Raw genomic sequence first — 14058 nt, 5'->3', positions numbered from 1 at the left:
TTGAGGTTGCTGTGAGCTAGGCTGATGCCACGGCACTCTAGCCCAGGCAACAGAGTAAGACTCTGTCTCAAAAAAAATAAAAAAATAAAAAAAATAAAATAAAATAAAAAATACCCAAACTTGAGCCTATCCCCAAGAGGCTTTGCTAGAATGGATATTGGGTAGGGCCCAGGTATGTGTGTTTTATAAAACCTCCCTGCCTGATTCTAGGGTGCAGTGGGGGCTGCCACCAAGCAGAAGAGGTACCATGATTTCCTTGACCATTGCCCTGATGTGGGACTCTTAAATTGGGGTTTGCTGTTTCCATACAACAGCAAGACAAGCATATTAATGATGAGGGTAACAGCAAACAATGAGCACTAAGCACTTTGCACTCATGACATCATGTCCGCCTTAGGACAAGCCTGTGAAGCAGGTGTTGGTATTTTCCTCATTTTATAGATGAGGACCAGGAGGCACAGAGAGAGTAAGCAACAGTGAGCAAGGTCACCCAGCTAAGTCACAGCTGGGATTTGAACTGAGGCCTGGCTCCAAGCTTGTTCTGCCTCCCCAGCAGGACTTGGTGACAGATGCAAATAAGGAAGGAAAGAGAGAGAAGTCAGAGAAGACAGTTTGGGGGCTTCTGGGTCTCAAGTGGGAAGGTGAGGTGGTGGAAATCCTGGCTGGCTCCCCTCCTCCGGGTTCTAAGAAGCAGGCGTGCCCCCCCACCCACATGCACACACACTATGGCTCTGCCTCTTTCCCACCCATCGCCTGCTGAGTTTCCTCTCCTGCACCCCATCTTGCCCCCTCTTCCCCACCCCCTCAGCTCTGCCTCCCTCCCCTGTCTAGACATGCAGACCCTGCGCACGGCCCAGGCGGCGCTGGGCAAAGGCTGCCTGGCCAGCTCCTTCATCTGCGTGTACCTGTTCACGGGAGAGCTGTACCCCACGGAAATCAGGTAAGCATGTGGGTGGGGCGCTCCAGGCTGAGACCTGCTGGGCTGGCAGAAGCAGGACCCGTGGGTCATTCCTGCTCTGCTCTCTCACACCCAGGGCCATCCGGGCATTGCTGCCCTCTGGGGGGTCCAGGCCAGGTGCTGACCTGTGCACACACCTCCCACAGGCAGATGGGGATGGGCTTCGCCTCCGTCAATGCCCGCCTTGGGGGCCTGGCAGCGCCTCTGGTCACCACGCTTGGGGAGTTCAGCACTGTCCTGCCGCCTGTGAGCTTCGGAGCCACCTCCATCCTGGCCGGGCTGGCCGTCTGCTTCCTGACCGAGACATGCAACGTGCCCCTGGTGGACACCATCGCGGCGATGGAGAGGAGGTGAGAGGCCTCTGGCACCGCGGGGTATGGCAGCCACACAGGCCACGGGTTCTTGCGAAGCAGCCGGGAGCAAACGGGATGTTCCAGCCCCTGCTGTGTGTCAGGAACATCAGGACTGGACACGCCAGAGCAGTGATGCCTCTCCGCCTCCACCTACACCAGGAATAAACCAGGAAATACAGAAAGGTGGGATGGAAGTGAAGCCTGGTGGAGAAGCGGGGAGAGGACAGGGACATGCAATTTGGAGCAAAGATAGTCCCTGTGGTTGCCTGTAGGTCTTTGAATTTGGCTCTGAGCTTCCTCCAACAGAAAGGGAGACCCCACTCATGACTTTGCTCTTGTCGGATAGGAGAAAAAAATGCCAGTTCCTTGGGGAAGGTGAAGCTTTTCTTAGCAGTTAGCACTAGAAGAGATTTCTCTCGTGGATCTCCTTAGAGAGGTTACTGAGTAAGGTGACAGCAACATCCAGGACAATGTTCCTAAAGTAAAGGCAAGAGGGGATTTGGTCTGGCTGCTTTCTGTGGTATTTCTCAGCAACATGGGGCTCAGGGAAGACCCTTAGTTTTGGGGAACAGTGACAGGGAAGATAACAGGGCCCAAGTCTGTAGTCTTCCCTGACAGTCCAGCTGCATCCCAAAGTCAGACCCGTCTACACCCAGAGGCCTGTGTTTGCGACCCTTACATAATCCCTCCTAAACATCCCATCTCTGACCCGAACCATGGACAAAGGGCGGGCGGCACAGAGATCAAGGATATATTCTTTGGCAAGTCTTCCCTACAGAACAGACTTTGAAATCTGTTCAAATTTGAAATCTAATCCAACCCCGGGGCTATCGCCCTACTCCAAGCCGCCATCCTCTCCTCTCTGGACAGCTGTGAAAACCTCCTGGCTGTCTCTCTCTACTTTATTGTCTATACAACTAGTGTGGGCTCACGGTACAAACAGGACCACGGCACTGTCCCCCCTCAGAACCCGCCAGTGGCTCCCTTTTGCATTGAGGATAAAATCTGAAATCTCACAAGGCCCTCACAATTGGGCCCCTCAGCCCTGGCAGCCTGGCTACTGCCTGGTCTGCTCCCTCTGTCTAGAATGTTCTGCCTGCTCCTTACCTGTTTGACTCACTTATCCCACAGGTCCAGGTGCAGGTATCCCAGGTGCTGGGTAAGTATTTGTCAGGAACCCAATCCGGAACCTGGTTTGCAGGTTCTCTGAGATGTTCCTTGAGGGACACGAGTACATGAAAACACACTTGGAGAAATGTCCTCCCCTGATGCTACAGAGAGAACAGCCGAGTTGAGTCTGGCCTGGCCAGTTTTAAAATCAAGTTTTGCTCACCCTGGCTATGGAAGAATCCCAGTAATGCAAAATGAAATTCTAGCTTTAGGTAATGTGACTCTTATAGGAGCAATTTGTTATAAAAGTTATTGTATGTTGTTAGTGGATATGAACCAATTAAATTTTGAAGACCATTTACTGAGAATAATTTTAACTTTTAGAGTAGTTGATAACAAGTCATTCTTTCTCATGACAATCTGCTGATTGGGCCTGATCTGGTTGGCCCCACGCTGGGCCACCCCAACATGTGGACACCTACCTTGCTCTGCCCCATGTAATGGCTTTGGGATTGACTTGTTCAGGAAGACAGGGGAAGAAATGCTTTTCATATATTTTTGATGACACAGGTTGTTATTCTTGTAAGCAGCTGAAGTACAATCCCCTGACCTCCCCTGCCCCCAACTTCATACCCCCCTTGATTCCCTTTGTCCTCACAGATTTCCCTTTGGGATTGGAGCAAAGATAGACTAGCCAGGCCCAAGGCCTGTTTACATCTCGAGTAACCTTTGCACAAGAAATTTAAGCCTGCGGTTTTATTAAAGAGGAAACAGGCATGGTGCTTATTTAGCAGCAGAACAAATAGGGCTTTCTTGAGGAAGCAAAGCCCCACCCTCGGTAGACACCAGCAGGGCACCAGATGGAGCCGTGCCGGAGGGAGATCAGTGACTACCGGCCAGCAAGGCTTTGCGGAGTTCTAGAGGCCAAGGATTTTACCTGGGGTTTGATTTAGGCCTTTTGAAATCTAATTCATTTATTCAGTTACTAGTCACTGAGTTCTTAGTATGTGTCAGACACAGTGCTAACTGTGGGGTGTAGAATGAACAAAACAGGTGTGATCTCTGGCAGCCACTGGAAAATCAGCTCAATTTGGGTTACATCCTTTACCACCATCAGCAATAGAAGGTCCAACTCCGGTTTCAGCCCTCTTGGAGCTAACAGAGTAGGGGAGACACAGAGAAAAAGTACACACAAATAAATCACACCAATTAATGCAGAGTTAAGAGACACCATGTAGGTGGTTAGGGATGCCTCTGGACTTGAGCCTAGACATAAAGGAGGAGGAGGAGGGATTAGCCAGGCTGAGAAGGAGAGAAATGTGTCCTTGGAGGAGGAAAAAGTCTGTGAAGCCCCCGGAGGTCCCAGAGAGCTGGGAGTTGCTGAGAGCCAGCCGGGCGTGATGCCCAAGATGGGGCAAGAGAGCGGGCAGGGGCAGCCTTAGAGACCACGCTGGGAATTTAGGCTTTTATTTTAAGTCTATGGAGAAACCACCACACGATTTGGATGAAGGGATTGATGTGGTCTGATTTACATTTTTCAAAGTCTTTCTGTCTCATTATGAAATCTCAGCCCAAATGGGGCCTCAGCCTGGGGTCTAGCGGGACAGTTGCTCCAGAACAGCATTTCTCAACCTTTTTTCGTTATCATCCTTCAAAAGCCTTTTTAGACATTTTTTTTTGTTAATCACACTCCTCCACTTCGATAAAATTTTAAAACCAAAGATACACTGTGTATCTGTTCATGTACCGTGGCCTTTCGAAAGGCCACAAACTACTGTAATATCTGAGATTTTTTTTGCCCTCCAAGAAACAGTGTTTGCCCTGTTGGGGGCAACATCGCCGCCAGGGAGAAGCACACTCTAGAACTCGGCTTACGTGTTCCAGCAGCCATAGGACTCCTTGCAGTTAAGATTTTCAGAGCTACCAAGAAACTCATGATCAGATGCGCATTTAGTACGTCCTTGTGCGGCTTCGCAGGTGTTCTGGCCCATGGGCTTCCTCATTAACCCGGCCAGGGTTCCTCTGGGCAGTTCTTGTCCAACCAAACATGGGACAGGAACAGCTCGACTAGTTCTCGTTCAGTAGGAAATGGATGCTGGGGGCAGGTGAGAGACAGCCTCTCGCGAGAGTCAGTCGATGGACTTTCAGGTGTCTGGACAGTAAGAATCCAAGAACTCCCAGGCCCAGCTCATTTTTCTCAATTTCTGATCTTACCAAATAATTACGGGAGCCAGTCACAGGCTGGCTCAAGGATAAGGATGAGAAGAAAATGGCCCTTTGCAAGATGCTCATCCCCGAGATGGCGGCGAGCAGAGCGGGATTAATTCTCATCTCCTGACACTGCTCCTGCGGAGAAGATGCGAGTGGGCTTCCCCCACGTTTATTTCACAGGCCAACAAACCCATGTGTGAATACTGCAATGTATTTCTGCGTAAATTGCCAGATAGGTCATTAATCATGAGATCAGGTGTGATTCTTCAGAATGTTCTGAGTGCCTGATGATGTGCTGGGGTCGGCCCAGGTGACCCAGTTAGGGTTGTGTCCCGGTTTGTTGGAGTAACACCCAACAGCTGACTAACCGCTTCAAGATAATCCTTTCAGGTAAGAATAGAACATCCACAGCGGAAGAAATACAAATAGAAAGTTATCAGAATAAAAGTATCTGCTGCAGGCAGAAACAAAGAAACGCAAATTAAAACAGGGCGACATAATTTTTAACTATCCAATAAGGAACTATTTTAAAACATAGTAATATTCAATGCAGGAGCATCTATGGGTAATGGAGAAGAAACCCCTACACTCTTTCTGGAAACTTCTTTGGCATTACTAGTCATGAGCTATAAAAAGTTTCATATTCTTTAAGTAGAATGACATTTCCAAGAATTTGTCCTAAGGAAATAAGCTGAAATGTGGACAGAGATCATATACAAAGATATTCATCACCAGTGTTTATTGTACCAGAAAAAATGTAAACTCTCCAAATATCCAAGAATATAAGTAAATTATGATACATTGTACAATACTTAAAAGTTATATTATGAAGAGTTTTTAATGGCATGGGGAATGTTCACAAATACTGTTAAGCAGTATATTAAAATTACTTATGATATTGATATTTTCTTTTCTTTCTTTTTTTCTTTTTTCTTTTCTTTCTTTCTTTCTTTCTTTTTTTTTTTTTTTGAGCACTGGACTCCTCATAGGTCATAGCAACCTCAAACTCATGGGTTCAAGTGATCCTCCTGTCTCAGCCTCCCAAAGTGTTGGGATTACAGGCGTGAGCCACTGTGCCCAGCCAATATTTTCTTAATTATGTCATGAAATAGAGACTTGAAAGTGAGAAAGAAATATGTTGAAATAGTGACAGTGTTGCCTCAAAGTATGGGTGATGTTTTATTTTTTTCCTGGATACTTTACATTTTAAAAATTGCCTCCAAATTATCTATATTGAGTAGATTTTCTTTGGTAATCAGGGGCAAAGGTACATAATTTTGAAAAATTATAAAATTCAATGAAGCAGTTTCCCAGACCTCGGGCAGCCCCTCACTTCAGGCGTAGCAGCTGGGGGAGGAGCCGGGGAGAAGGTGCTTCCCGAAGCCTGCCGAGGTGGCAGAAGTCCCAGAAGAGAGGCAGCCTGGCCTGCAGAAGCTTCCGAGGCTCCAACCACTTACCTCTCATGAGTGTTTCTCACTGGCACAGACAGATAAAACCAAGAAGCCAGAAGATACCAAGGGACAGAAGTTAGAAAAATGAGAAGGCTCAGAGGGCAGAAAAAGAGAGATGTAGGATGGGAGAATGAGAAGAAAATTAGCAGTAGAGAAACGAAAACGAAAGAAAAAAAAGAGAGAGAAGAAAAGAATCTCACGTGTTAAGAAATAATCACAAAAAGTAAAATTAAAACAAAAAATTCAGCTAAAATTAAATTAAACCAATGAACTAAAAGATTCGAAATAGAGTTACAAGGTAAGGATGGAAACATTGATAAAACGATTTGAATGTTGAAAAATTTCTAAAAGTGGAAGCAGCTAAAAAGCAGACAGGAAAATGGGCAGGATGTGTAAATGACTGGAACCAGAAGATAACAAAACTAAGGCAATCCAATGAGAAAACCAACAATTATCAGTGTGTACAACATGAAGATAAAATAAATGAAAGGAACTAGAAAGAAAATTATTTCAAAGATTAAAGGAGTGAAACAAAGGCAAAGTTAGGTCTGGGCAAAGGCTGGAAAGCCGTGTGGGGTCGCCCTCAGCTATTTGGGACTAAGGGGGGCCTCAAAGTCCAGGTGACTTCCCTGTCCTCACCCCTCCCCTGCCTCCTTGAGGAACAGCCCAGACCCCTGCCCCTCGGCCCTGTCTGCCCCTGTGGCAGGGAAGAAGGGCACTGGTGGTGCACAGTCCCTGGGGGGCTCTGCTGGTGGCTCTGGTCAAGGCAAGCATGTTTGAGGCCTGGCCCCCCATTCACCAGCTGGGTGACCTTCGGTACATGCCTGGCCTCCAGGTCCTCGTCTGTCAAACTCTTTGTTGGACTCCTTGACCCTGCAGCTCTTCCAAGTCTGTTACCAGCCAGGCCAGCCTCTGCCAGCTTGAGACCCAGAGATGGAGCCAGGAGAGAGGGAGGGGGAGGGTGCCTGCCAAGGTGCCCAGGAGAACCCAGAGGAAGGGCTGCCACAGCCTCCACCCCACTTCTGGCTTTGGGAGAGTGGAAATACACACTGTGCATGTGGTAATCCTCCCTTGAGACACACACACCACCTGTCCCTCACCACCTCTCTTTCACCTTTTCATTTCGACAGAGTCAAAGAAGGCCGTTCCAAGAAGGACGCAGAAGAGAAGAGTGAAGAAATTTCTCTTCAGCAGCTGGGAGCTTCTCCTCTCAAAGAGACCATTTGAGCTGCCATGAACCTGGCACTGGTTAGCAGCACCTGAGCCGGGGTTCCCACCGCCCAGGGACTTCTTCTGGGAGCACCTGGGGACACTGGTGCCAAACTGGAAGAAATGTCGCTGGAAAGGTCCTGGCTCAGCTAGAGAGCCATGCACAAGCCAGGGCCGGGGCTGCTCGGAAGGAAGCCCAACCAACAATGGCCAATTTGCATTACAAATATACAGAAAGTCAGGAGTCACATCTGCCCCTTAAAATGTCTCTGTTTATTCCTGAGAACACACTGTCTCTTTGCAGAGTTAGCATTAGGTCTTTGCCACAGGGTTGTCCCTGGAACAGCCCCACTTGTGCTTGAGGGTCTTTGAGAACTCCTTCTGCTCCACCTATTTGGAAAGAGTAAATATTTTTTCCTGCCTTATGGGATAAGGCTCCTTTTCCCTGTGTGTATGACTTATGTCCTCAACTGGCAAATGTCCCCACAGTAAGCCTTCGTGCCTGCCTTTGTGGCCCAGCAGCCCTCGTCGAGGGCCTTGCAGGTAGTACATGCTCAATAAACAGTCGAGGAAATGGTGATACCAGACGCAGGCAATGGCTGGAGAACTTTGTCGTTTGCATTGCTGGCAATACCACCTTGCAGAAATGGGATATGCTTCAGCCCCCCAGAAGTCTTAACCGAGGGGAGAACCCCTGGCATGGTACAGTGTCCCTCTGAGCACTGATCCACTCCCAGCCCAGGTGTCAGGCACGTGCCTGCACCTTGACCCCAACCTCCACCAGAATTCAGATTAGACTCACAGGGTATTCAAGTCTTGTCCCATTGGATGGTCTTGGTCAGATTTTCAAGGGTCAAATGAGATCAATGCACTGAGTCCTCAGTCCCTCCGGTGGATTTAATCTTTCCTGTTGAACGTGTAAAGGAATATCTGTCAGTGACCCACCATGTGAGCTTTCTCATTAGAGTTGTTCTCAACCCACAGCCTCAGCAAATCAGTAAGTTCAAAAGACAGAGGGCTGCCGTGCCTGGCCATGCTTTACAATGGGGGTCATCTCCTCCAGGCAGCTCTCGCTGACTGCCCCTGCCTGCCCTGGGCTCCCACGATGCCTCCATATGTCTTCCTATGACAGCTTTGCCAGTGTGCTGTGATGGGCCCATTCACCTGCTGATCTCTCCGGTGGCTCCTCGAAGGCAGAGTTAGGTCATCTTTGCCTGACTGTGGCCTCCACATAGTAGGTGCTCAGTTCATGTTGCTAGAGTAAATGCAACATCCATAGGGGGAAAAAAAGACCTAAACTTCCAAATGCCGAGGGAGGAAACAGAACTAAATGGAAGACCTGGGTAGAAGAACACATCTACAAATCTTTTATAAGCACGATTTTATTCTTATTTTTGAAGAAAATTTAAAATAATGGTTCTCAATCTTGGAATTACCTGCAAGCTTTAAAAAATAAATATACCAGTGCTGGGGCTCTGTTCCCAGTATTCTGATATGATTGATTAGGGTTGGGGCCCAGGACAAAAACCACTGATCCAGAAATAGTTTTCTTAACCAGAAAGAGAATGTATACAACTTAACCCGGTAGATAAGGTTAATTGTAACAAGACTGTGAACTCCCAGTTACCAAGAGGTTAGTAAGCAAATGTGATTTCCCAGAACAAAATTCATACCTTTAAGTGAACAAACCAGATTTTCTATAAATATTCCGACCATGACGTTTCCCATGACAAGCATAAATAATCTTGAGGTTGCAGGTGGCAGCCACTGGATAAAACCATAAAGCCTTTGACTACTCTTGTCCTTCTTTGCAGAAAACACTGGCCAGAAACTATTAAATGAAGGCAAGTTCCCAGTGATGATACAGAGACTGAAGTGTTTAAACAAGACTCCATTTGGCTGGTGCCCCTTATGATAATCTGTATAATAAATAGTAACTGCCCAATAGCTTCCAGATTCCTTTACGGTTCCATTCAAAGGCACTGACTAGCCAGTGCGTTTTATTTTCAAGAGCCCCTGTGACAACAGCCTTCTGGAAATCTCTAGGTTTTTGAGTATTATTGGGCCTCGTGGCTGTGGCGAGATGGCTTGCCAACGTGCTGGATTCAGTGTACCACTGATTGCCTGGGCCTGGTTCATGGGCAGATCAGCTAAATTCAAGGCTGAGGGTGTCCTGGGCCACTGCTGCTCTGCAGCCCCAGAGGAAGTTGCTGACGACTGTGCATGGAAAGGGGGACTCTGCTCAAGGCTTACACTTTCACTGACCCATGATCAGGCTGGTCAGACCTGTGTGCCAGGCAGCAGGTGCCATCGAAGACGGACTTCAAGGGAGAAAGTGAAAAATACAACTGGATGGCTGGGACTCAGCGCCCAGGGCGGCACACACTTGCAGTTGGGGCTCTAAATGCAGCAATTCCACTGGAGGAACACCCCCACTTGCCCAGAATGTTCACTTATGAAACTGGGGAGGGGTGAGGAGGCCCAGGCTGGCTGCAAGAGAGCAAACCACAGAATTAACTTCTCACCACACTTTTTTCTTCCCATGCCTACCCTGGGAAACCAGGCTACCAGACTTTGCCAATAGCAAAGAAGAAGGTGGGGGGTGCAGTGCGAGGATGAGAGGACTCTAACCTGGTGCTTCTTTGGCAGCCACTCTGCTTGCTGCATTTGGGCAATTATAGTTATTGATGATAATGATCATGAAGGTCAGGTGACAATTCCTAAGGTGGACCTGGCATGGCAGTGGGAGATGGATGTCTTAAAATGGTACAAGGTGCTTAAGGAGAAACTGCCCAGCCTCCTAGGGACAAGACTGGGCAAATGGTATGGGGAAGACAAGGGGAAGATTGGAAAAGGATGAAGTGGTGGCTGCAGGAACTGGTCACAGGGACCCTGGGGCTGTGGAAGGAGAAAAGAGCCATGGCTGCAGGGCAGGAAGCACCTATAGACCTGGGTGGCCAGAGTGGAGGCAGGGACAGGAGCTCTTTCTCTCAGCTCTCGTCCACAGGGCGTTTGGCCAGTTTAACTCAGACTGCCACCGCCACCCTCAACTTGACCACTGACCAATGAGGAACCTAATCAGAAACCTCCCAACAACTGACTCCAGGATGGAACAGCCTCTGCTCAAGATGATGGAACAAGATTCACTTTCTAGGCATTGGTTTGGTCCCCTTTGTTTCGTCCTATTATTGCTGGATGGTTTTGTATCTTTCTCCCAGACTGATTGTTCGGAATTGTCCAACATGGGTGGCCATGGAAAATCATATTGCCCTGGACTTCCTTTGGGTCAGTCAAGGCAGGGAATGTGTGGTAGCCAGCACCTCTTGCTGCACAATTTCTTTAAAGGCATATTTCAGGGCTTGGCTCTGGATGGGAAGCCTGGCTGTGAGCCTGGTCAGCCCGCTGGGAGTCACAGTCATGTCACGCTCACTGATATTCTCTAAGGCAAATACAATGGCTTTGGTCCAAGTCCAAGTCTATAAGCAGCTGGAGTACCTGACGGGGGAGCCCATACTCCCGAGAATCCTTTCTTGGATATGAAAGGTCGGGGGCAGAGTGCTCAGGCCAGCAGACAAAGGCTGGAGCCGCAGTGCATGAAGTCTTGACAGGACACTCTGTGATCTTCCTGCAGCACCGAGGATGGAGGCCTGTGGGAGCTGCTACCAGGCCAATGCCACTGCCTCCCTGACTCCCCCGGGCAGGAGGGCTGTCATGAGAGGCTTTTGCATCACTTCTGGGTTCTGATGAGGTCTGAAGCTTTCCGCCCTGCCCTCCTCAGCACAGAGCTCCAGAGCATAAAGCACTCAGCTCGTCCAGAATGGCTCCTCAGTTGCGGGGTATCCCAGCACCCTCCTTGCAGTGGGGTCCTTTATGGTGTATGGGACAAAGACCACAGGAGCTGGCACTTTGGCTCGTTCTCCTTTTTGCTGTCTATGTAAATAATAAACCCTAAATCTAAGAGTGGCTCATCGTGTCTATATAGGTCAAATCAGTCAGGCCTTGACCCCGACCTGGCCTTGTCTCGGGTGCGAGCTCCACAGTGGCCGACAGCCTCACCTCTCATTTTAACCAAGGCCAAGTCAGAACATTTGGGGTTAGAATTTTTGGCTGCCAGCTCTATGATGCCCCTGAGCCTGGGAGACGACTGGTTTATAAAACCTCAGTAAGTGTTGGTGACTGACTAATGAGATTAAGACAGGGAATTGATCTGGAAGTCTTCCATTTAAATGATTGGCATGAAAGCTTTAGTCCCTGAAGGAATATTCATATATCGAGGATACTTTGTTTCCTCATGGATAGCTGACAAGACGGAAATATATTAATACCATGGTGCTGGACAAATACCTGGAAGCTCTGTCCCAAGAACCCACTGGAATAATGAGGCAAGAGAGTATATTTCACAGACCACGAGCACATGTGTGGAGAAGCCCGAGTGACCAGCAGCAGCGAGACAGCAGGATGGTTCTCTGAGTTGCTCCACACCATCGGGGGCCTGGGGGACTTCCAAATCCTCCAGACGGCACTCTTGCTATCCCCTGCGTGCCCGCTGGCCTGCCACAACTTCCTGTAGAACCTCACAGCCTTCACCCTGGAGCATCACTGCCAGCCGGGCTACTGGACCAGTGGGTCTTGAGTCTCGAGTGGTGTCAGGGACAGGAGCCTGCTGGGGGTCTTCATTCCACTGGACTTCCTTCCTCTCAGTGCACCAGCCCTGCTGACCAGGCTTGGGTCATTCATTCGCTCACACTGTGTGCTGCATAATTACATGGTGTATACCACATCACTCTGGCCACATGTGGGCAAGGCCCTAACCCTGCCTTCCCTCTCTGTAGGCAGAGGGGAATAAGTGTTGGGATGTTCACCTCCTGCCTGGGCTCCCTCCTCACACCCTGGTCTACATCCTCAGCAGCTACAGCGCAGCGCTGTGCGCCTGGTCTGCCTGGTCCCACTCCTGGCGGCTACACCAGGCTTCCTCCGACAGAGACCAACAACCTGCCACTGCGTTGCTCATTGCTCGACACCATGGAGGAAACAGAGAAGAGGTGGGCCCCTCCCCATCTCTCCAGCACTTCCGAAGGCCCATGTGTCCTGTGGGAATGGGGCAGTGGGGTTGGCTGGGTTGTTTCTTCCTTGGCAGGAGCAGGAACTGACAAACTATCCCCTGGCCAGTGCCAGGATGCCAGGCAGTCCCCACTGTTCCCGACCCTCCATCCGTAAATGTAATAATAGCTTCCAATTTATTATACTTTGGGGTGACTGCCTGGGAGTCTGACAAGTCATGTAGGAGACCGTGCACAATTCTGCCAAATTCTGCCCTTACTGAATACATCATCACTGTGTACATGGAAGGAACCCACCACGCAGCCAAATTCCCTGCAAACAGAAACATGAACAAAAGTCATCCTCAAGAACACTTCGGACCTCAAACCAGTAGCATGTGTATGCACAGGATCAACGTACAATCATTACTTTAGATTCAGTACTTTATCACTGTCACTAGCCAACCCTCCCAAAGCTAATACTCTACGCAGATGTGCTAAGTCATTCTGCTCCCCCTAAATCTCCCTTTGCTTCGGAGTCCTAATTTTCAGTCATACTCAGACATTCAGACCTAAGACCTAGGGACTTTGTATATACCTGGGGGTCTAAATCCTTAGAATATCATCTGCAACTATTAATATATCCCTGCTCTGCAGCTTGTGACCCCTGTCCTTGCTGTCTTTCTGGCAGATGACATGATGACATTACTATCATCACATTTCAGGGTTGTTTCTATGACCAAGAGAGTCTACAGCACAATCAGAAAAGGGCTAAATAAGCTCTGGGTCACTTCAGCTTGTAGATGCCATCATTTTTATAATACATCTTGGTTCACATGCCATGTTGGCGATTTCTCCCCATCAGTGCAAGCTTCTGGAAACAGGAACGGGTGGGCTCCTCTGCAGCCTTCCCAGAGCTTCGCTGCACCACGATTTGCCCACACCAGAACACTTCCTTAATTTAACTATTTTTTTACATTATTTGATTTTGTACAAATATTTTAAAGTTGTTTAGGGTTATAGGGTTCTAAATCTAAACTCTAGATTTAGTCTGTGCTGTCTAATCAGGTTGCTACTTGCCACATGTAGCTATTGAAATTAATTAGAATTAAATAAAATTTAAAATTTGAGGCATCCCTCATGGAGGCAGCCAGTGCAAGGCTGGGAGCACTGAACCACTCGTGCCCTGCACTGCTGGACTAGCAAACAATACTGTCAGGATGGCCACGGTGACCCTAAGAAACCAAAGGGACCAAAGGGCAGGTGTCCGCTTACGCCTTCTGTGTGCAGACAAGCAGGGAAGAACATAACAAGAAAACCCAGATGTTTCTGTGAATTTTGCAGAAGTTTTCAAAACGTGCTCTGAGAGGTGGAAGACAATGTCTGGGAAAGAGAAATTCTAATCGTGCTGGAATGGCAAAGGCAAAGACAGTGCGCTATGATGGGAAACGGAGGACAAAGGGACAAAGGAAGAAGGACCCTAATGCCCCCCAAAGGCCGTTCTGTGGATTCTTCCTGATCTGTTCAGAATTCTGCCCAAGATCAAACCCGCAAACTCTGGCATCTCTACAGGAAATGTGGCAAAAAAGTAGGGTGGGATTTGAATAACTTACGTGATGGTGAAAAGCAGCCTTAGGTCCCTAAGGCAGCCAAGGTGAAGGATAAGCATGAGAAGCATGTTGCTGACTCTAAGTCTGAAGGAAACGTTGATGGCTCAAAGGGTCCTG

General features: G+C 48.6%; 1 protein-coding gene and 1 long non-coding RNA gene across 2 annotated transcripts in view; one reads left to right on the top strand and one right to left on the bottom strand.

The window, feature by feature from the left end:
- LOC123641378 (solute carrier family 22 member 20) overlaps positions 1 to 7725 on the top strand; it is a 22647-nt gene extending 14922 nt beyond the window's left edge. The window contains exons 8-10 of the mRNA XM_045556052.1: positions 832 to 940; positions 1105 to 1308; positions 7214 to 7725. Coding sequence (XP_045412008.1) covers positions 832 to 940; positions 1105 to 1308; positions 7214 to 7310 — 410 coding nt within the window. The 3' untranslated portion in view covers positions 7311 to 7725. The remainder of the gene's footprint in view (positions 1 to 831; positions 941 to 1104; positions 1309 to 7213) is intronic.
- On the bottom strand, positions 7356 to 14058 carry LOC123641380. Its single transcript, XR_006736288.1, has 3 exons — positions 13945 to 14058; positions 8095 to 8199; positions 7356 to 7682 (listed from the first exon to the last, which is right to left on the bottom strand). It is a non-coding gene; the product is annotated as an uncharacterized LOC123641380 (long non-coding RNA).

Source organism: Lemur catta, chromosome 7, assembly GCF_020740605.2.
Source record: "Lemur catta isolate mLemCat1 chromosome 7, mLemCat1.pri, whole genome shotgun sequence".
Lineage (NCBI taxonomy): Eukaryota > Metazoa > Chordata > Mammalia > Primates > Lemuridae > Lemur > Lemur catta.
The sequence above is the reverse complement of the archived record's forward strand: the minus strand, read 5'-3'. Positions and strand labels throughout refer to the sequence as shown.